The 24,431-nt window shown below is 39.9% G+C and overlaps 1 protein-coding gene across 16 annotated transcripts in view; it reads left to right on the top strand.

The window, feature by feature from the left end:
- ASAH2 (N-acylsphingosine amidohydrolase 2) overlaps nt 1-24,431 on the top strand; it is an 85,493-nt gene that overhangs the window by 39,893 nt on the left and 21,169 nt on the right. For 11 of the 16 annotated variants that reach the window (XR_004972197.1, XM_036336749.1, XM_036336746.1 and 8 more), the window contains 9 exons: nt 7,970-8,090; nt 9,986-10,111; nt 13,767-13,853; nt 16,157-16,261; nt 16,385-16,466; nt 17,605-17,720; nt 18,995-19,089; nt 21,739-21,778; nt 22,592-22,687. Coding sequence is in view for 15 of the 16 variants with exons in the window: in XM_036336749.1 (XP_036192642.1) it covers nt 7,970-8,090; nt 9,986-10,111; nt 13,767-13,853; nt 16,157-16,261; nt 16,385-16,466; nt 17,605-17,720; nt 18,995-19,089; nt 21,739-21,778; nt 22,592-22,687 (868 nt within the window). In the remaining variant the exon portion in view is untranslated. Of the gene's footprint in view, nt 1-7,969; nt 8,091-9,985; nt 10,191-13,766; nt 13,854-16,156; nt 16,262-16,384; nt 16,467-17,604; nt 17,721-18,994; nt 19,090-21,738; nt 21,779-22,591; nt 22,688-24,431 lie in introns of those variants that run through there. The other 5 variants (XM_036336743.1, XM_036336744.1, XM_036336750.1 and 2 more) reach the window with 5 other exon arrangements.

Here is a 24,431-nt window from a genome sequence, read left to right on the forward strand (position 1 = left end):
CTATTTGCTCTAATTGATCTAAAGGAAATATTTTTGCCTGATACTACCTTATGCAAAAACAGTCAATGATTGTTCTCCAGCTGTGGAGAACATGTTTGGAATCTTTTGAATTCTGAGTTAAAAGGTGAGCTGTGTGGCATTTATAAAATTCACTTTGAGAGCTTTTGGCATGACATGGCTTCTCTTTGTCAGAACTGTAAGGAAGGTCTGAGTAGGTGTTTGAGTAATTGCTCCATTGCCTTCTGCTTTATGCACTGAAACTCCTCTCATTCTTACAGAAAGGGTCATTTAAAGGGGCCCTTTAAAGGCACATTTTAAAAAACAACAGGGACAGTGATTTATGTAACCTACTTGAATAATTTTTGTACCCCCTTAGAAAAATCCAATTTATGAAATTACACTAATTTGTTTGAATGAGAGTGGCTTACAGACCTCAGTCATGGTGTGTGTGTGTGTGTGTGTGTGTGTGTGTGTGTGTGTGTGTGTGTAAATCTTATCTACCGTCCAAGACTATGACTTCTCAAATTATAATGTCCCACTATCTATTCCCGATGGCTCTCTATTCTACCCTTATTTTCCTCAGCCTACTAAATCCCGCTCAGAGAGCAAATGGAGAAACCTCAGTGACTGCCTTTCACTAACCATTCTTGACCTCTTCTCTTTTCACCATCTCATCTTGTCTTTAAACCTCCCCATTACCATTAACTAGTTTGTGAATCGCTGGTCTCTAGTCACATCATTCACTGAATTTCTCTTTCCTGTTCTGCCCCTTCTCTGCTGTTGTGAAATTTGCTGCTGTCTTCCTGCTCCACCTTTTTTATCAGTCCGTCTGTCTTGTTCTCTCCAGGAGAGCATACATAGGCCCTGGCTGTGAGATTTCATTCGATGTCTGAGCTATCAACCTACAAAGTAAGGTGCTTAGTAAGGGCTCATTGATAACAAGAGCTGACTGATAACAGGTAAATCATGCTTGTTAATTAGTCCCAAGTTAAGAAACCAGAGCCATAAAAACCAGTTGTCATAACTAGTAAAAGACGCTGGACTTACTTGATAGTTGGATTTCTGGAAAATTCTTAATCCAAAGAGATTTAGAAAGTTGTTATTTTTTTCCAAGTTTTTCCACCAGTATAAAAATAATATGTACTCAGCAGTGAAAACTTGAAAAATATAGGAAAGTGAAAGAAAAATTAACTCAGTTACCCTTCAGCAAGTCAACCATAGTTAATATTCAGGTACATTTTCTTCTGCCCTGTCCCTACATGGAACATATTATAAGGAGTCAGCACGACTGAAAGGTCAATGTGTACATGTGGATGCTTACTTGGTATCTCTCATTCTGGGCACTAGAAGCTTTAAAATACTGTGAAAAATATTAATGATATTATCTCCGTGTACTGAGACTATCAAGTGGGTTTTTTTTTTTTGTAGTGACTCTATGTATATAAATGAGTTTTTTGGTCTCAAAGTCTGTGTACTCTTAAGTTAATATAGCTAACTCATTTCTCTCTGCAGGTTAGAATTTTCCATGTATATTTTGCAGTTATTTTCTTCTTACATTTTAGAGGTGTCTTATAAATATCATATACTTTTTTTTTTACTCTCTCTTTGCCTTTTAATGAGTGAGTTTGATCTCAGGAATTATGATTATTATATATCTGGATTACTTTCTGTATCTTTCACTTCGTGCCATTTGCCTCACTTTTTCAATGCTTTTCCCCTTAACCTCCTACCTTTTTAGGATTGATAGGGCTTTTCAAAAAAAAGTTTTAAATGGCAGATTGTGGTTTCCAAAGATGGTCACAATGACTGTCATCTCATATCCTATATAATAAAAGGGTAATATGCAAATCAACTGAACAGCAGAATAATTGGTCGCTATGACATGCACTGACCACCAGGGGGCAGATGCTCAATGTAGGAGATGCCCCCTGGTGGTCAGTGCACTCCCACAAGCCAGCTGATGGCTGGCAAGTGCAGTGGTGCTAAGCCCGTTGGACATCTCCTGAAGGCTTCCTGGACTGCTAAAGGGTGCAGGCCAGGCTGAGGGGACACCTGGGAAATAGAGAAGCAGGTAGGTATTTTAAAATTTTTTATTTATTTTTTTTACTTTACTTTTCAATTACAGTTTATATTTAGTACTATTCTGTAATAGTTTCAGATGTATAGCATAGTGGTTAAAAAATCATGTGCTTTTCAGAGTGGTCTCCCCAATGTTCCAAATACCCACCTGTTATTAGAATATTATTGACTATACTTCCTATGCTGGAATGTACATCTCTGTGACTGTTCTGTAACTACCAATCTGTACTTCTCAATCCCTTTACCATTTTCACCCAGCCCCTCAATTCTCCCTCCCCATCTGGTGGCTAGGACTTGGCACACGGGTATTTTGTAAGCCCTCAAGTCTCTGCCACAAGAGGGCAGCATTTTCTCATTTAATTATTTCATGCCTATATCATTTAAGTTGAATATACATGTTTTGAATACACACACATACTCACACCATTATGTTAATCTTAGGAAATATATACACACACATGTATTCAGAGCTTCATAGCTCTTTTCCCTTTATATCGGTAATCATCAGCAGCAGCAGCTGCAGAAGTATCAATATCATCATCATCATTGTGATGACTTATTCCATTCTTATAGATATGCTAGAGGCCCAGTGCATGAAATTCATGCATGGGGGGGTCCCCTCAGCCAAGCCTGCACCCTCTCCAATCCAGGACCCCTTGAGGGATGTCCGACTGCCGGTTTAGGCCCGATCTTTATCGGGCCTAAACCGGCAGTCGGACATCCCTCTCACAATCCTGTACTTCTGGCTCCTAATTGCTCACCTGCCTGCCTACCTGGTCACCCCTAACTGATCCCCCCCCCCCCCCCCCCGCCTTCCTGGTCACTCCCAACTTCCCCCCCTGCCGGCCTGGTCGCCCCATGCAGCCTGCTTGTTCAGTCGTTTGGTTGTCCCTCACTAACCTCCCTGCCGGCCTGGTTGTAGGCAGCCATCTTGTGAGGGCATGGGGTCAATTTGCATATTACCTCTTTATTATATAGGATTTGATAAGTCTTTAGATGTATTTGTTCCTTTAATTGTCAAATGCTGTGAGGTAGATACTATCATCTTTATGATACAGATAGAAATACTGAGGTTCTGTATTAAGTAACTTCTATTAAGTAATAGATTAAGTAACCTGTGTCTGACTGTGGAGCTATACTCTTAGCCACTAAAACATATGGCCTCTGTATTAATTTCTTAGGGCTGCCAAAGGAAATTACTATAGACTGGCTGGCTGGCTCAAAACAATAGAAATTAACATTCTCACAGGTCAGGAGGCCAGAAGTTCAAAATCAAGATGTTGGCAGGGTTGGTTCTTCTGGAGGCTCTGCGGGAAAGCCTGTCCCAGGCCTCTCTCCTAGTTTCTGGCAGCTTCCAGCAATTCTTGGTTTGTAGCCAAACCACTCCAACCTCTGCCTCCATCTTCCCATCAACTACTTCTCCTACTTTCTTTGTGTCTCTCTTTGCTACCAGGTCACCAGACATTGGATTTAGACCAAACCTAAGCCAGTAGTATCACTTGCTCTTTACCTTGATTACATTTGTAAAACTCTATTTCCAAATAAAGTCACATATTGAGATTCCAGTAGACATTTTTTTTGGGGGGGGGGAGGAGGTTACTATTCAACTGAGTACATCTTCCTCTATTGTATTTACCCAATAGCTCCCTTGTTATTAATGGAACTCCCATGTTCATAAACACTTCCTTTGACTGGATGGATGTACAATACTCTCTTTCCCCATTGGTGGACATTTAGGAGGTAGAGGGTGACAGCTAGCACATAGGACCGTGATGCAAATCACACACAGGTGTTCCCTTCCCTGGGCTGACCGAGGTGCCTAGGTTGGTGATCAGAGCAGCGGCCGGATTTCAGCTTCCACTTAACTGCTCTGTCAGTCACCTTTCTGCATGTGGGACATGAACCTAGCATGGTTTGTTACTATTTTAGAATATTTAAGAAGCTCAATTTTTGCATTTGGCTTTTTTTTTTCTGTTTCAAATTAGGAAGCACACAATGTCCACATTGAAAGAGGCCCTAGAAATCTTTTGCTTCAAATGCCTCCATAACATCAGATGAGAAAATAATTATAACATCCTATAATAATTTGGTGTTTATTGTTTCACATAGCATAGTTGAAATCTATTATTTTTCAGTCTTGGGAAAAGAGACTCAGAAATTTTAACTAACTTTGCTACTAAATAGGGTAAAATATCAACTCTCTTGTCTTTCCTCAGTACCTTGCTTGGGTCAGGCTGACTCAAGTCGAGCCCCGCTTCCTCTTGTACATCCCAGCTGTGAAATAATCATTATTTTAAAATGTTTATGAACAGGGACATAGTCCTCCTTTTATGTCTGTAGTCTGATTTCTTTTGAAACTACCTACACCTTTCTTCTTCTCTTTTGAACTTTGCTTTGATGAATATATTTCTGACCAGATAAAAGAAGTTGCGAGTGCAGCCTTCTTAACTTAAAATGACCACCTTTGTTCATATCTTTATACATATTCATAATTTATACTATTACCATAGTACTTTGGTTACTGTGACAAGCCTGATATTTTAATAGCACATATTTCAAAGGACAGTGAAGAAAACATATAGCATCTTCTTTTTCTTATATTTAAATAACTTTTTTGAATGCTTTTTAAATTTTTTTTATAGAGAAAAGGTTCAGTTAATTTTATAAGGGCTAACATAAATGAAAATAACTCAATGAAATAAATAAGAATTCAAGTTTGCAGCCTAATTAGTAGACCAAAATTCTTAGCATTTACTTTCCCCACAGATATTTTTGTGATTTCTTGATGGTATAGAACTCAGCTCATTCCTCTCTGTGTTCCTTGGGGTTTAATGCAATGCTAGACACACACGTGGCTACTAATAAGTTCATGTTGATTGAATGCATGGCACAACCACCTCCTCTCTTTTCCTTATGTGTTCTGCTCTGGCCATAGTGACTATCCGTTATCTGGACACATTGCACCTCGTCCCACTTGCATGCCTTTGCAATGAATGATTTTTTCCAGTGACCCCCCCACCCCCCTTCCAGGTTCCTACTCATTTTTTAAGATCCAGCTCAAATGTCAGATCCTCCATGAAGCATTTATTAAGGTCAGGATGATGCCTCATTCATCTCTATGTCCCCAGCATCTGGCACAGACTCACAGTTATGAAATGTGCATTGAAATGAGAAAGTGAATGAACAGAGGGACAGAATCAGTATCCCATAGCAGATAAGAACGTGGGCTTTATGGTCTGACAAACCTGGATGGATATCATGCTTCTTGACTTGCACCTGGTGACCTTGGCCAGGTTATGTCATCCCTCTGAGACTTCACTGGTTGTCAAATGAGGATAATGACAGCATCTGATTCCACGGGTTCTTGTAAGGATAAACTGAGATCCTGTTGGGAAAATCCTTCACCTCATGCGTGCTAAATGATAGCGTTGATAGACTTGTTCTACAGTTTTCCCTCGATTGCACTGGAGAGGCTGTGGTCTGGCCGGCCTCAGTGTGATTGTGTTAGATGGAAATATTTTGGCTGGGGAGTCATGGACTTGTCATGGCCACCACCCCATTTTCAAATGGAATAAAACAGAAAAGCAGACTCCAGCTAACTGGAAAACACTACTAGAGTAGAATTTTCTTGGCACTTAAGTTTTAGGAGAAAGAGACAAACCACAAAATAGAAACGAATGTAAGGGTTTTTTTAAAATATAGAAACCTTGCAAGTAAGTTCTAGGGGATGACCTTTGAACTGTGTTCAGCCTAAACCTCTGTGGTTTTGCACAGTGGCAAATATATACCATAGGCATTGAATTAATCCTACTGGTTGGTGATTAGGCCTTAAACTGTCTTTTAAAAAAATTGAAATGGGTGTCAAGATAAAAAAGAAACTATTATAAAAAGTTTCAAATATATACCAATTTAGAGTGATTAGTCTAATAAATTTCCACATAACTATTAATCAGCTCAATAGTTAGCAATATTCAATCAGCTCAATAATTAGCAATATTCTGCCATTCTATTTCATTCTTCTCCTTTTTATTTGTGTGTTTTACTAGAGTATTTAAAAGCAAATGCTAGACATATTTTTTCACTCATCAATATTTTAGTATCAGATAAACGCTTTAAAAGTATAATTATAATCTGTTATCACTGCCAACACAATTAAAATTAATTTCTTAATAGGATCTAAAACCCAGCCCATGTTTCGTTTTCCTGATTGCATCAATAAGCCTTTTTAAAAATATTCATTGGGTGACATTGGTCAACATAAACATATGTTGGTTTTGGATATGGGTTTCTATGTTACAAGATCTGTATATTGTACCGTGTGCCCACCACCAAAGCCAGATCTTCTCCTGTCACCTTCTATTAGGTCCTAATAAGTTTTATAGTTATTTTGTTTGAATCAGTATCCCAGCACAGTTCACAAATGCTATTTGTTGGCTACGTGTCCTAAGTCTGTCCATGTGTAACCATTCCCTTCCTTTGTTTCCATGCATTTCTTTCTGTAAGAATTTTTAAGTAGATAAATATTTCACAAAAACAAGGTTTGTGGTTTCTCTTGAAAGTTCTGGCAGCCCTGGCTCACACTCCCAGAAGGCGCATTTGGCTGCAGCACAGAGACTGTAGCCCTTCCCGCGTGCGAGTGCCTGAAGACCCCACAGTCCTCACTAGTCCCTGTTGCACCAACCAGCTCACCTCATTGACGTTGCCTACCCAGCCCCCATGGGCGTTATGCTGGCCACCTCTGACCTACATATACATCTATTGGGCAACGAGGACTGAATCCTAAGTGATGACCTTCAAGTCCAAAAACATCCTCAGTCATTATGTCAGTGTTCAGTTTTGTGCCCTGTATCATGTAGGTAGGAATGGAAGCTTTCATTCCTATGAAATGTTTCAAAAGTTTCCAGTGAAGGATTACATCAACAAAATATTTTTTAAAAATCCTAAATTAGCTTAAAACTTTATGAATTGGCGTGTCTCTTTTCTTGATCATTCCAGTTCATCTGCTTTACAGCCTTTCATTCTGTAAGTATCTTTTTCACCGTGTGGAGGTTTGATCTACAAAGGCCACTGGACAAGGTGTCACAAGACCCAAACTTGAGCCTTGGTCCTATGGCAAGTGGGCCACCATTTTGCTTCTCTGAGACACCTTGCAGAGTGGAGGTATTAACAGCCTATCTCTCAGGGTTGTTGTGAATGTCAAATAAAGTAGCAGATGTGATGTTAATTTGTAAACTGTATAGCTCTACACGGAAGCTATTACCCTGCAGGAGGCTGTATTGAATGATGCGAACCATCCTCTTTCATGCCTCCATGTCGTACTCTGCTGTTCTCTCTCCTTGGAATGCCCTTAAGAATGAATTGCTCATCATCTATGGTCCCCAAACACTTTATAACCTTTGTCACACTGTAGTAAGGGCACTTTTCACATCTTTGTCTTCTGGAAGATTCTGAAAGCAAACTGCAGTTTATTCAGGGCTTGGCACACAGCAGACTCTCAGTAAGTGTCTGTTGAATTCGTTTGGACTGATTTGATTAATTATTCTATGTGTGTCTTCTTGAAGGACAAAGTCTATGTCATACAGTTCTTTAGGTATATCATCTGATAACTGACCAACCTTGGCTCTTGTTAAAAGCTGCTGCTGCTGCTGATGATGAAGAAGAAATATTCATAAAAATAGTTTTGTATTTTACATTTAAGGCAATGATCAGACTTCTTAAGTATATTATTAGTAATGTAAGCTCATTAACAATGAAAGCACCTAAATGTGAATGCCTATAATTAAGTATTATTTTTTTCTGTTGGGGAGAACTTAACAGAAATCCCAGTCATCCTTTTTGGCCCCAGTTATCTGATTTTCTTCATTAATTTAGGCTTCTTGCTCTGTTACAGCTGGTTTGCCATCCACCCTGTCAGCATGAACAACAGCAATCACCTTGTCAATAGCGACAATATGGGCTATGCATCTTACCTGTTTGAGCAAGAGAAGAACAAAGGACATTTACCTGGACAGGTAAGAATTTGTGTTATTGAAAACTTCACCTAATTCATTGAGTATCATCACTCATGCAATATTCAAAATAGCTGAGTCAAGTTTTCAGAGTAAAGAGTTAGTATGGGCATCACATACTGGCATACTTGGATTAAAAAAATTTCCATCTTAGTAGGAAATGAAAAATTCAAAAGGACCAATAAACTGTGTCAAACACTACCTATATTGATGGCTTCATAAAGTTATAAATAGTTGGATAAAGGAGGGCAAGTTCAAGGTTTTTGTAGTATATAATCATTTTTATCAACTTGGAAACATGGTAAATTGTATTGATGTTTACTTTTGTTTTCAGAGTTCTAAAAGTATTAAGCATCTCTTTAATGGTATAATAATCTGAATGAGGACAGATGCCGAGTCCTTTTCACTGGTCCAGACATCCCTCTTCATGGTGAATTTCCTTTCTAGGACATTGTTCTACTTTCCTGTCATAAGGCCTAAGTCAGAGACAGCCCTAATCCATCAGACTTGTTTGTAATTTTGAAACTCAGTGAGTGACTGGATCAGAGATGGGGGCCAGGAACCCAGTCCATGTACTCCAGATGCTGCTCAGATCTGTATACAATAAAGACTACAGCTAGCTAGGTGGGAAGAGGGACCCTGTCTGCTTGCCACCAGCACCTAAGCCCTAGAATGCATGATATATGATGGGATGAGAGTCCCGGGCCCTTGACTAGAATAATGCTCTGTTATGAAGATACTGATTCATGAACATTTAATCTGATCTTTTAGCTCCTTTGTTGACAAAACTGTATTTTTTCATCTTAGCCTGTATTTTAGGGAAAAGAAAGGAGGTTCTCATTTGTGATCACTGGCTAGGTGCTAGGCACTTTGAAATAAATTATCTTTTTAGCATCATGATCTCTGATACTTGCTTGCTTCTTTTTCTAAGAAAATTTACGACATTTAAGATGGAATGGTATAATCAAACAAAATAGAAACAGACTCATAGATACAGAGAGCAGACTGACAGCCATCAGAGGGGAAGGGAGTTAGGAGGCTGGTTGAAAAAGGTGAAGCCAATAAACAAAACCCACCAACCCCCAAAACTCATAAACACAGATAATGGTGTGGTGATTACCAGAGGGAAAGGGGGTGGAGGCAGGTAGAAGGGGGTAAAGGGGACACAAATGGTGACAGAACCATTTTGTGTGGTGAACACACAATACAATATACAGATGATGTATTACAGAATTATACACTTGAAACCCATATAATTTTATTAACCAATATCACCTCAATAAATGCAATAAAAATGTCACTTGGAATAGTTCCAACCAAAAAGAAAAGAACAAAGTACAGAATGGCAGGACAGTGGCTTGAGGTTACCATTCTAAAGGTTATGCGTTGTTACTTCAGGTTGAAGAGACAGAGAAACGATGTGTGGAAGCACAAGCCTGGATGGTGGACACTGTGTTTAGGTTCAGTTTCACAACAGGAAAGTCCGGGTTGGCTCCTCTCTTTTTAAGCCAACACAATATGTATTTTTAAAGGGCAAATGCATCTTGGACCTCTAGGTTCAACACCAGCGGCAAAATTGACATGTCAGCCTTCTGTAACTTGTTGTTGAGCACTGTGGTCCTTGTCAGTGTGCTTCTGCTTGAGGCACAAATTTGAAAGCGTCCTGCTTCAAGCGGCTCCATTGATAATTGGAACGTCATGAGTAACAACAGGAACACTGACTGTACTGGGAGCCTTTTCCGGAGTAAAGCATTTCCTTAGATTATTGTATATACACCCTCCTTTTTATTGTGTGCAAATGGTTTTGGATAGTTCACCGAAGCAGATGGAATGCTTGCGTTTTGAGTGGGAGGCGTGGGGAAGAAAGAATAAAAGGCAACTGCTGTTTCTCTTGGCAGGGTCCATTTGTAGCAGCCTTTGCTTCATCAAACCTAGGAGATGTGTCCCCCAATATTCTCGGCCCACGTTGCGCCAACACGGGAGAGTCCTGTGATAACGCCAACAGCACTTGTCCCATTGGCGGGGTAGGTACCTATGCCAGGAAATCTTCGCTTTTGCATGTCATGTATCTTTTATGTTTGAAGATTCATCGTTCATTGACAGGTAGGTTTTCCTCAAGTACACATCGGCCTATTTACCTCTATCAACTGTTCTGCTCAAAAGCACCCACGAAATGCCAATGAGATAAAATTATAATTTTCTATGCGATTGTGAAGTTTTTTGAATGGTGAGGCAATTTAGGAAATGTCAGAGATTAAATATCCTTCCCCAAGCGTGGGCCCCTGAAACATGATGCCTGGGCATTTCTGCGGAAACAGTACCCCAAACTGACTGCCCGAGACATTGCTCACTGATTAGTAAAGCTATGGATTAAAAAAAACAAGCACACACACAAAAACAATATAAGATAATTTTTTTCTTTTAAAATTGCAAAAATCTTGCTGTCAGAACTCCAACGATAAGAAAGCATAGAGAACAGTCAAAAGTGAAAGACCCTATCACCTCTGTTCTGCCCCACCCCTTCCAGCAGTTACCTGTGGAATGACTTCCTATGTATTTGTCTGCGTAACCACAAACAACATTTGTAACTTACATACTGATTTTTTTTATTGGTCCAGGATTTCAGTTTCCCACTCAACTTTGTCTTAAAAATGTTTTTATGACTATATGCGGATCAGTGTGGCAAGTTTCAAAGACAAATGAGGCTGCACCATCATTTATTTAACCCCCCCAACCCTCCCAGATCATTTCGATTATTCCGCTTGGACATGAGCAGCAGATGCCAATTTCTGGGTCTTATTCTTTGTGTTTAAAGAACATTTCACCTGTAATATTGCTTTTATTTAACACTATTTCTGGGCTATTTACTTTATTCCAATCAACCCCACCCAAGGAGCAATACAGTTTCAACAATTACACTTTTCTGTTATATATTGCTATTTTTATGTAGAAAGTATTCTGTGTTACCCTTTATTTGCAACATTTCTACACATTATTAATTCACAGTAGATTTGATAACTACTTACTAAATTACAAAATTCATAGATGAGATGGTTAAAACATTTTATACTTATTTGCAGCAGAACATTATGCATCAACTTAATGTCTTCGGTTGAAATACTTAAAGTGGGAAAAACTCATAATACATGATGTTGACTAAAAAAAATCAGGATTTAATAATGTATATTCATTGTGATTGCAGTTTTGAAAATCAGTGTATCATTGTAAAAAGACAAAGTGAAACATTGACTGAATTGTTGACTATGATGTTCTCTTTTTGATACTATTATAAATAGGTTTCATTTTAGTTATTTTGTACTTATTTTTTATTTATACATTTTGTTATTTTTTACGATGAGCATAGTTTACTTTATAGTCTGAAAAAATTACAACAAAGTCATGCCCCCTCCCCCAGTAGAATTCTGTTTTCCTCTGCTCCCCTCGATGCATTGGGTCGAGTCAGCTTCCCTCAGGTTTGCAGGACTGCAGGTGGCAGTAAGGAAGGGGTATGCTCCCCTCCTCCCACCCCCATATAAAGTAGGAGAGAGAGAACTTCTCCAACATAGAATAAAAGTTCTCTCTTATCTGATTGGGTCAATTTCTGTCACATGTCCATCCCTGGAACAAAATAGTTGCTGGGGGAATGGTATGTGCTGAGTGGCTTAGGTTGGGTTCCTGGCCAATCTTAGCAAGGCCTAGAGCCTTAGACTTACCAGGAACAAGGAATGGGAACATTGACCATAAGGCGGGAGATGGCTTTCTGAAGAAAGTCAGGATTCACATAAGAAAGGGGAAGAGGGAAGGAAACAGGCAGATGCTGCCATGCCTTCTGCTTTAATGTGGGTTCTTTAAAAACACAACAGCCTAAGTTTAGGAAAAGGTTTTAATATGTTTTAGGAAAAAATATATGCTTGTTACACATTCAAATAATATGGAAAAGTTCAGAAAATAAAACTATGAAAAGGAGCACCCCTCATCCCATAAATTAACCTGTTAAAATTTTAATGAACTTCCAGATATTTTGTGCATCCATGCATATATATGCATGTAAAATTTTATGTAAGTGGGATCACACGGCAATGCTAGTCTATAACTTGCTTCCTTATTTCCAATAAATGTGCTTTAAAACATCATTTAACATCCTTCTGTGCCTGGCAAGTGTGGCTCAGTGGTTGAGCATTGTCCCATGCACCAGGAGGTCACGGTTTGATTCCTGGTCAGGGCACATGCCTGGGTTGTGGGCCCAATCCCCAGGAGGGGGTGTGCAGGAGGCAGTCAATCAATGATTCTCTCTCATCATTGAAATTTCTATCTCTCTCTTCCTCTTTATTGAGATATAATTGACATATGACCTTGTGTAATTTAAGGTATATAAGGTGGTGATTTTGATATACATATAAGATGCTTTTACTGCCCTGGCCAGTTTGGCTCAGTGGATAGAGCGTTGGCCTGCAGACTCAAGGGTCCCAGGTTCGATTCCAGTCAAGGGCATGTACCTTGGTTGCGGGCACATCCCCAGTGGGGAGTATGCAGGAGGCAGCTGATTGATGTTTCTCTTTCATTGATGTTTCTAACTCTCTATCCCTCTCCCTTCCTCTCTGTAAAAAAATCAATAAAATATATTTTAAAAAGATGCTTTTTACTGCAAATAAGAGATAATTTAACTCAATATGGATGAACCAGAAGGTATTAATAAAGATATTTTTCTTATTGACTTTTCTAAGTTCCTAATATTTTAAAGTCTTAGTTTGTCATAAACAATACAACCCCCCCCCCTTGATTTGTCAGTTGTCTTTCAGCTTTACTTATGTTTTCATTTTCCACATATGAATATTTAAAATGTTTGTTGTCAGATGTATTTAGCCTGTTCTATATAATTTTAGAAGGGTCTTCTATACCCTTAAGACTTTAAAATATATGCACTCTTGTTTTCAATACTTTTTATTTCATTTGTAATATTGAAACATCTGATTAATCTCAAATTATTCTGATGTAAGAAATAAGGTATAGAGTCATACTTATTTACTGATTTTTTCCCCCTGACGGTCAGCTAGCTTTTCCAATATAATTTTAACTGAGTTTCAGTTTAAGGTGATCATGACCAAGAGCCACAGGCAAGAACAAGCAAGTAGAGACGTGTGCAGCCAATGGAGAGATGTGGAGTTAGGTCTTAGCTATCTGAATAATCTTTGGCAAACCCTCTAACACACGGAACCTCATTTTCCTTATTTTTAAGTTAAGTGCTGGAATAGATGATTTCTAAAGGTGTTCGCTGCTCCAATTCAATTAATGCTTTTGTTTTTCGTAACCTATAAGTTGAGAGAATATCTGAAAAGAAAAGCTATAATGTGTCTTAAAATTATAGTTGCTTAGATTCACTTGTAATTGTCCATTTCTTAAAATAATTGCTTTTTAAAAAATACATTTTTATTGATTTCAGAGAGGAAGGGAGAGGGAGAGAAAGATAGAAACATCAATGATGACAGAAAATCATTGATCAGCTGCCTCCTACACATCCCCTACTGGGGATCAAGCCTACTACTCCGGCATATACCCTGACTTGGAATTGAACCCTGACCTCCTGGCTCATAGGTTGATGCTCAACCACTGAGCCATACCAGCCAGGCATAAAATACTTGCTTTATTCACCAAGAACACATCTGTCTCATTTTGTTCAAGGCTACCATGTGCATGGCTAGGGGACCTGGACAGGATATGATCGACAGCACACGAATTATAGGACGGGCCCTATACCAGAGAGCTACGGTAAGCCGTGCACCCACTCTTTGATCTTCATTTAAAACTAGAGGCCTGACGCATGAAATCTGTGCAAGGGGCTCAGCCCTTGCAGCCCCGGCTTCGTCCGGAAGGTCGTCCAGAAGGGGTTGTCTGAAAGGTCATCGGGACTGTCGTTCTGCTGTTCAGTCTATTAGCATATTAGCTTTTTATTATATAGGATTATATAGGATTGTTCTTGAAGATCTGCTGACGTTGTTCTTTAGGAAGTCCCTAACTGTGAGGAAGACAAGAGCTCAAGCAGCACCGAGGGGTCTGGAAAGCTGGTTGCTGCTGCAGGGCAGTTGGGAAGGTTTCTTGCACAAGCCACACAGGAATCTCTCTCTGACTGCCTGGTCCAACCACTTACAGGAAGTACATTTTACTTCTGCCAGAGGGCTTGCTTCGAGCAGTGGGCTGATAGCTAGATTGTAAGGTTTGCAATTAGCGTGGTATATATGACCAGACTGTTTCAGAGGCTTGGAAATCTCTCAGGGATTTGCCTGCCAAATCACTTAGCCATTTCTTTTTAAAAATCTTTATTGTTGAAAGTATTACAGATGTCCTCCTTTTCCTCCCATTGTCTCCCTCCACCTGGTTCCCTGGTTCCCATCCTGCCCCACCCCAGGCCTCCACCAACCTATTGTCTGTGTCCATAAATGATGCATATATGCACATAAAATCTTTGGTTAGTCTCTTCTTAGCCCCCTCCTTCCCTCTGAGATTCATCAGTGTGTTCCATGTTTTCGTGCCTCCGATGCTATTTTATTCATCAGTTTATTTTGTTCGTTAGATTTCTTCTTTGTTTATTTTGATTTTTAGATTCAATTGCTGATAGGTACATATTTATTTTATTGTTCATATTTTTAATCTTTTCTTCTTCTTCTTCCTCTTCTTAAAGGATACCCTTCAACATTTCACATAATACTGGTTTAATGGTGATGCATTTCTTAACTTTTCCTTCGGTGACAATGCAAAGCTGAGCCCCACAACTCACTGCTCTCACAATTTGGATTCAAATGAGTTCTAGTCTTCTTTGATATGGCAAAGATCATCCATGTTATCTTAACTTTTTTTTTTTTTGATGAGGGAACCTGGTCTACAGCAAGATTACTATGATTTACTCTAGTCTCTTCCCTCTTCTAAATTTGATCCTTCATTTAGTCCCATTTTATGTGTCAGCTTCAATGGAGAGATTTCTGACCTAAACGATGAGCTGGAGAGTTGAGATATCTCTGATAACGAGAGTTAAGTCTCTTCCTTTTCATAGCTTACTTATACCTTTGTTCTACACACACGCGGGTGCGTGTGAGTGTAAGTAAATATTTTGTTCCAATGGTTCTAAAATGTTTCAGCAGCAATTAAGGAAGATCAAAAGCACCTTTAAAAACACCAGACACTAGCCAGCCCTAATTGCTGCAGTTTCTTTTTAATTACTGCGGTATTATCAGTGGATTGCTCTAAATTAACAGATTCTATTTAGGGAGTGCATCTGTGACACAATTAGGTGTCAGAAATTTTGTTATCTTTCTGGGCCTGGGAGCCAGAGGGATTTGTCCCACATTCTGCATTCTCTTCTCAGCGAGGCACAACTGGCCTCCTCACCAGGGAGGCAGCTGCATCTGGGGTCACTCAGCTCAGAGCTCCCAGGGGGCAGTTGAAACGGGGATGGTGTGGAAATGAGTTAGGTCTCCGGCAAAGGGACTTGTACTGAAGCACGATTTGCCTCTGTTGTATACAGATCAGTAAAAACATTTCTAATCATGGGTTGACTCACTTTTCCCATAAGGTTGAAAAAGCATCAGTTGACCACATTGGGGGGAAAAAAGATCCTCAAAGAGCAGCGGGGTGTTAGGGGGGTTTATGCAGATAAAGTGGGGCCTGAAGTTTTCAAGCCGCCCTTTGGCATCTCCTCAAGCCAGCCCTGCCAGAGGACTCAAGGACTGAGAATGCCCGAGGATACACTCTTGTTCTGGCGAAGAAACTCACGCAGCCCTCCTACTTCTAATCTCACATTTTCTTGACCGTCTTTCCAGTGAGATTGGGGCCTTTTGAGCCACATCCTGGATCACTACGGGTTCATCTTTGTGGGGAAAAGCACGGGTCAGCCATCCAGGGCCTTCCATCTTCAGGGAAGCAACAGGGTGGCAGAGAGATCACCTGTGTAGTGGCTACTGCTATGGACCCAGCAGAATAAAACTTGTCTGAGAGATCCTTCTCCCAATTGGTACTTACTGGATGCAGTGGTAATGTTCATTTTAGCTCTTAACAGTGAGCGTCTGTGGGTTTTCTAGGCGCTGTATGCCTTGGCTTCCCAGGAGTTAACTGGACCACTGACTTCGGCTCATCAGTGGGTGAATATGACAGACGTCACCGTCTCACTCAATTCCACACACACGGTAGGTGTTGCTGAGTCACACTGACCATGCCACAAGGGGAAAGCTCAGGGCTGATCTCATCATTAGTGGAAGCTTAACTTCTGTTTCTTTTTTCCTCTTTTGTTCTAAACATCTTTCCTTTAGGCAAAGACATGTAAGCCAGCGCTGGGCTACAGTTTCGCAGCTGGCACGATCGATGGACCTGGGACCTTCAACTTCACGCAGGGTGAGGTGCAGACGAATGGAACCTGTGGTCCCAGCTTCTGGAGCTTTGGGGTTGTGTCCCTGAGGAGGGTTTACATGTGGCCAATACATTGACTGTATTTCTTTCTAAATCCAGGGGTGTGCAGGGACTCCAGGTTTGTGCATGACAACCAGATTTCCCAGGGACGGGTGTCTACCGTCACTCAGCTTTCCACGCATTCAAGTAGAATCAGAGACAAATCCTCTTTGTGTTTTAGTCTGTGGGAGAATAATTTCAAATTGTGCTTGGGCTGGCCCGGGGGGGGGGGGGGCGTTGGGGGTGCGGGAGGGAGGTGTCATTGTACCTTCAACAACATGAGTCGGCTCTTCCCATTGGTTATTAGTGTCCCTTTTCCTTGTCCTGTCACGGAAGACAAAATTCCTCAGGGTAGAGGCCTTTAGGAGCCTAACGCGTGAGGCCCCAGGTCCCCTTCCTGTGTATATTTCCAGGATCTTCCTTAATTTATAACTGATTGTTTTAGGTTTTATAACTTTATCCTGATTTCACTGTAATAATAGGCTTTGGTTTATGTACTTTGGTGCTCCTTTATTAGACCCACATACGTTTATAATTGTTATATTTCCCTAATGGATTACAGATTCTAAGTCGATAGGTTTTGTAGTTAACATAACATTCCCCCAGGTTATGGATCTTAGGCAAGGTTTTTGTGTTTTTTTCTGATTGTGGGTATGTGTGTAGATAAGTAAGTGGGGATTAAAGAGAGGCTTTTTCAGGGACCCCAAGCCAAACATCTAACACTTCAAATTGGAGGTGTCATTTTTAGTTTTCAAAATGGAAAGTCTACAGTAAATTGTGCCATACTGTTTTTACTTGAAATGTGGAAGAGAAGGAGCAATAGAAACAAAAGTTCAAGGATGTTGAGCAAAACATATTCTTTTAGTCTATCAACCACACTGAAGATCTAATTAAATAATGGCTCCTATTTTAGGATGCACAGGAAATTTTGCTTCTTCCATTATTCAGACTGTCTTGGAATCGTTAAATAACAATCTTAGTGAAATCTCTGAGACTCCTGAAAGCATTGTTGTACAACAGCTGTCAAAATGACGACATTTTCTCCAGAGGCTTGGAGTCATATCAATTAAAACATTCCTAACAGGGACAACAGTATCAGATCCATTTTGGGACACTCTTCGGGATCAGCTCTTTGGCAGGCCCTCTGATGAAATGAAAGAGTGTCAGAAACCAAAGCCCGTCCTTATTCACACTGGAGAGGTAAAGCATTTTTTGTTATCACGGTGAAATTAGTGTATTGCTTTTTAAAATTTATGAATTGTCGGATGTGAATGGTATACCTATATTGGCATGGGAGGTCTTACTCAGATATTCCCACATCAAAATATTTAATGTCAAAAAAGTTGCCGAAACCGGTTTGGCTCAGTGGATGGAGCGTCGGCCTGCGGACTGAGAGGTCCCGGGTTCGATTCCGGTCAAGGGCATGTGCCTGGGTTGCGGGCATATCCCCAGTGGGAGATGTGCAGGAGGCAGCTGATCGATGATTCTCTCTCATCGATGTTTCTGACTCTCTGTCTCTCTCCCTTCCTCTCTGTAAAAAATCAATAAAAAATATATTAAAAAAAAAAGTATGGATGCCATGAGTCTAAAAAATAAGGGTTATGATTATTAAATATTGTAACTTTGAATTTATGATAAATAACTGGAACAATAAGAACCCAGAGAAAGGAAGCATAAAAATAACAGTTGTCTTACATAAGATTCATTATGTTACCCTAAGGACAGGAGTTCACACAGAATTCTCTGTAGAGAACATCTCAGTCCATATAAAAAGGAACATGTCCATGTTTCCGTTTTCTCACAAGCCAGGCAATGTTATTAACCAAGGCAACATTCTTTTCCTATTCCTTTGGAACATGGATTTTCACATTCTAAATGTCAAAGTGCGATGCCAGTGTTTATAATATGAACTGTTGATGTAGAAAACAATTTAATCGAGTTTTTTCCCCTAATATTCAATTAAAATTCTTCAGGCAGAAGAGAGGAAAGGGAAGGAATAGAGGGAAAGATTCTACACTAATGTGAGCACGGAAAAGGATAGATTTTCTTGGAGAAAAGGTGGAAAGTAACTGAAAATTTGAAGTGCTTTCAGAGTAAGAAGTTATTAAGTGGAGCTAATCCAAATGATCAAGTCACTTATTTTTTGTGTATGAGGAGAGTCACCACTGTGCTCTAGTAGGTCCTTGGTCGTCGGTTACACATTGTGATTCCACACTGACAGATCCACCAGACATCATTGATGAGGAAATATGTCCAGGTTAATGGGGCATTGGCATTTGAGATTAACATGTTATGACTAGATAAAACATTTAATGTTATATCATGAATTAGAAATAAAATCTATGGTGGCAGGAGACACCCAAAGCAGGTGGAAACATTTTGCATCCTTCAATAAACTTCTGTCATCATCACAGGTCTCTTGATCATAGAAAGAATAATATTCCTAACACAGTGTTCATATTTTGGGTTCTTAGCTGTCCAAACCTCATCCCTGGCACCCGGATATTGTTGACGTTCAGATCATTACTCTTGGGTCCTTGGCCATAACTGCTATCCCTGGGGAGCTTACGTAAGTCCTTCTTTTTCATTTTGTAGTTTAAAAAATGTAATTATTGGGGCCTGGCCAGGTGGTCCCCTACTCCAAAATGTTTGGGTTCGATTCCCAGTCAGGGCACAGACGTAGGTTTTGGGTTCGATCCTTAGATGGGAAACAACCGATCTCTCTCTCTCTCTCTCTCTCTCTCTCTCTCTCTCTCTCTCTCTCTCTCTCTCCCTCCCCCCCCCCCCAATTCTTCCTGACTTCAGGCTCACTGGCACTCTCTTTCTTTAGACTAGCTGATCAAGTGCAGCCATTCAAAGGAATAAAGACTTGATCACCTCAAACCCACCTGTATATGGGCCTTATCCAAGGAACTAGAGAGAGTCAGATGCAGCTTACTGGTAGGAGGGTATCATGTGAATAATGACTTGTGACATTTCCACCTATTTTTTTAACTGCTTTATTATTTTTTATAATGTCTCAAACCTACCACCAAATAGTCTAGTCTTTGGCAGTGTACTCCTTCTTCCTCTCTCTCTCTCTCCTTTTCTCTCTCTCAAAATTAATAAAAACATATCCTCCGGTGAGGGTTAAAAAAGAATTGCAACTTTAAGAAAAAGGTAGTTATTGTATATGTGTTTCTGTTGGGGTCACTTATCATGGGCAGGTAATTCTGCACTGACCCCTTTGTATCTCACCGTGTTATATTTGGCATCGCTGACAAATATTCCCACCCTCTGGTGGTGGGACCTCAGGAGAATAACCCTCTCCATGCTTGTTACTAGTGTGTAACTTGAAGCAAACATAAACATTTGAAAACGTATCCTTCCAAATTAAAATGATGGGAATTGTGATGTCAGTAGAAAGACTTGACATAATATTAAAATACAGACTCTTGAAATAATTACTTTAGGTTTTAAAAGCATGAAAGAATGTTTTAAGTCTCCTCCTCATGCAGTCTTTCCTATCTTAGTAAGAGGCAAGTGTATAGCTTTCCTGTGGCTCAGGCCTAAATCTAGGAGTCATCCCTGAATTCTTTCTTTTTCAATTTCCCTCACTTTCTATCCTTCAGCAAATTCTGTATGTTCTTCCCAATACTTTCTATTACTGTCCCCTGTCCCTCCCCCTCTCCCCCCACCCCCAACCTAAGCAACCATTATTTCTCCCTGTCTTGCCTTCTTGCTCCCTCCCTTTCTTCTCTAGAGTGTTTTATCAACACCACAGCTGGAGGAAGCCCTTTAAAACACAAGTTAAACCATGTCCTGCTCAAAACTCTCTACTGGCTTCCCATTTCACTCTAGGTGAATCCTCAGACCCTTATAGCTTAAGGGCACTATATGATCTCAGCAATGCTCGTTGGTCTGATTTCATCCGACTCTCCCCTCTCTCCCCTGCTTCAGCCACTTTGGCTTCATTGCAGTTCCCAGACTCATCAAGCATGCTTCTGTCTTAGCACTTTTGAATTTATGGTTCCGTCTCCCTGAAACACTTGCGCTCCAGTAATCCCCATGGCCAACTCTTTTATTCCTTCAGTTCTCTGCTCAGAGCTCTAACAGAGATGCCAGTCCTGCCTATACTATGTAACATTGTCTTCATCCACCACCACCTCCACCAACACCACTGCCACATCACTACAGCATCAGCACCACCACTTCCACCACCACTGCCACCACCACCACCACCACCACCACCACCACCAACTCCACCACCGCCACCACTGCCACCACCAACTCCACCACCACCACCACCACCACCACATCACTACAGCATCAGCACCACCACTTCCACCACCACTGCCACCACCACCACCACCACCATCACTACAGCATCCACACCACCACCATCAGCACCACCACTGCCACCACCAACTCCACCACCACCACTGCCACCACCACCACCACCGCCACCACCACCACATCACTACAGCATCAGCACCACCAACTCCACCACCACCACCACTGCCACATCACTATAGCATCCGCACCACCACCATCAGCACCACCACCACCACCACCACCAACTCCACCACCACCACCGCCACCACTGCCACCACCAACTCCACCACCACCACCACCACATCACTACAGCATCAGCACCACCATCACCACCACAATGACACCACCATTCCCTTTCATTCTTTAACCTACCTTATATTCTTCATAGCACTTATTGTCATCTCCCTTCTTAATTTGCTTATTGACCCTGTCTTCCCTAGAATGTTAGCTCCACTCTGCTAATCCTTAGTATTTAGAAGTAGGCCTGGTATGTAGTAGGTGCTCAGAGTTTTATGAAGGATTAAATTAATGAATAAAATGGTAAATTCTTTGCGGCAGGAACAATATACTCTCTACTTGCCTTAGCTCTTATTAACAAAGAACATAACCAATATATTTTGTTGAATCAATGAATGGAAAATGATTGTGATCTTTTGCTAGTGATATTTATTGATTGATTTTCCCTCCTTCAAGTTATCTGTTTTCATTTTAGAATTTGTTTTGAAGATATGACAGCCAGGAAAAAGGCTCACCTTTAGCTTAGCTTTGTCATTGAGTCCCTACATACTTTACGACTGTGTAATGAGTCAGGATAACATTTTTTGTTTTATTACATGTCATTTTGCATACTTTGCACACCTTCTAAGTAGGAAAACACTTAGATAATTCTGTTTTCTTCACTCAGGACCATGTCTGGACGAAGACTTCGGGAGGCAATTAAAGCAGTAAGTTAAAAATAAAATAACATCTATGCATTTATATTTGGTGAAGAGAATTCTCTAGCTATATGATCTAATACCTTTTAAATTAATCTTTGCTAAAATAACTAGAGATTTACACTTCTTGAAAGTAATGGCTAGAGGTAAATATGAAATATTGGTGTTATAAGAATAAGTTAAAAAATATAAGGGAACTATAGTCAGGTTAAAATATTTTATTGATATTTATGTATTAATAATTTAAAACTTAATAATGATTTTATGGATTAAATGGTAAATAACCCCTGAGTATATTAATATCTTAAAGTCTTATCTAAATGAAATCTAACACATACTGATAATTCTGTGTTTTATTTATAATTATGATTTTATTTATATTGAGGAAGTATTGTAAATGGTTCTAAAATGTCATCATCAGCAAATGCCTTATTACTTGGGCCTGGGAATAGCTGCTGTCATTAGCTAGTAACCTCCCATTATACTTTTATAGGAAACCTCCCATTATACATTATACTTTTATAGGAAATTAATAAATATCTTTATTTTAGTAATAAGATTCTACATCTGCAAATGCAATCATTAAGATGTTCACAGATCCATTGATTTGTCCAACTATGGTGCAGAATTATGGCTCTAACTTTTATCCAGGACTCTCTGATACTTCTGCATTCTCAGGCAGTTTTGATTAGTAGGAAGAATGTTGTTAAGAGAGACATCCTACACTAATGATTTGTATCTGTGGTTCAGTATAACTGGGATTATAATAAACTTTAAGATGAAGAGTAATTTAACTGGGCTCTACCTCTTTCCCCCTCCCAGGAGTTTGCAACTTATGGGATGCAGAATATGACTGTTGTTATTTCGGGTCTGTGCAATGTATATACGCATTACATTGCCACCTATGAAGAATACCAGGTAAAGTAAAACGTCTTTATCATTTAAGTGAAATATACCCTGGCCAACACTATTGTATTAAATGCAGGTTTTCTTTCTAGACTTACTTAATCATGTTTTTGAGAGATGACTTTGTTTTAGGACAGATAAGAGAATGATAAGCTAGAAGTTGTGTTTGGTGGTTCTAGGTTGACCATTTACAAGTTCAGGTTAGAAATCTAGTCTCACTGGCTTTCACTTTTCCTGAAATAAGTTATTTTGTCAGGAGCCCTGGTTGTAAGTTTGGGTTGTGGCATGCAGCATTCCTAACTCTGTCCCTCATGCTTCTGGTGCCTTAAGTTTGTGTAGGACCTTGAAATGCTCCCACTGCTGGTTACCATTTATTGAATGCATTAGCTGAACAGCTTGCAAATGTGATCTTAACTAGTCCTCATAATAAGCCCTGCAGCAAGATATTATTATATCCACTAGAGGCCTGATGCACGAAATTTGTGCAAGAGTGGACCTTCCTTCCCCCTGCTGCCGGCACTGGCTTCCCTCTGGCACCTGGGACCCGGGCTTCCTTTGCAGCCCTGGCTTCATCTGGAAGGTCATCTGGTCTAATTAGCATATTATGCTTTTATTATTATAGATGGTATCCCGTGGTCGGCAAACCGCGGCTCGCAAGCCACATGCGGCTCTTTGGCCCCTTGAGTGTGGCTCTTCCTAAGCCTTAGGAGTACCTTAATTAAGTTAATAACAATGTACCTACCTATATAGTTTAAGTTTAAAAAATTTGGCTCTCAAAAGAAATTTCAATCGTTGTACTGTTGATATTTGGCTCTGTTGACTAATGAGTTTGCCGACCACTGGTATAGACTAAGCAACAGAGTCACAGAGAATTTAGGGGAGGCTGCTGGTTGGTGATGTTTCCTTGTTTACAAATAGTACAGAAAGTAGCCCAAATACTTTTTAACAATAGTAATTAAAAAACATGAGGATAGTTTAGAGTCTAGCAACTAATGGTTTCTAATGTGTTTGCAGTCCATACCCAGGCATGTAGTCTACCCCGTGGCAAATGTTCAGTGATATCAGCAGTGGAATCTGCTTCATGCCCTCTGTTGACTTTATCAAATGGCCCCACTTTCTAGGAAATCCTGTTGAATAAAGGTTCTTAATTTGGGTAAATTTGAATGGGAATACTTTTTAATTTACTCATTTTTTATTTATCTGTAACTATTTATTATTTAGCATTTCCTCCAATTATGAATATAGGTGACAAATGACAATAATATTAGCAGTATCTCTGACTTTGTCACCAATAGGAACCACAGATATTTTTAATATCACACACCATTATTTAAGATCTGGGAATATCTTTTACTCTCATCCCTATTTTATTTTACTTTTATTTTTATTTTTTTAAAATATTTTATTGATTTTTTACAGAGAGGAAGGGAGAGAGATAGTTAGAAACATCAATGAGAGAGAAACACTGATCAGCTGCCTCCTGCACATCTCCTGCTGGGGATCTGCCCGCAACCCAGGTACATGCCCTTGACCGGAATCGAACCTGGGACCCTTCAGTCCGCAGGCCGACGCTCTATCCACTGAGCCAAACCGGTTTCAGCTCATCCCTATTTTAAAATCACAGTAGTGATTAAAGTTATTGCTAAATCTTGTTGTTCAATAAAGAAGCACAAACATTATCTATCACAAAGTTGGTTTATTAGTGCGTGATTAATGTATTTCATTCTAATTAGTTGCCTTTGTCAACTCATGCATT

Source organism: Myotis myotis, unplaced genomic scaffold, assembly GCF_014108235.1.
Source record: "Myotis myotis isolate mMyoMyo1 unplaced genomic scaffold, mMyoMyo1.p scaffold_m19_p_15, whole genome shotgun sequence".
Taxonomy (NCBI): Eukaryota; Metazoa; Chordata; class Mammalia; order Chiroptera; family Vespertilionidae; genus Myotis; species Myotis myotis.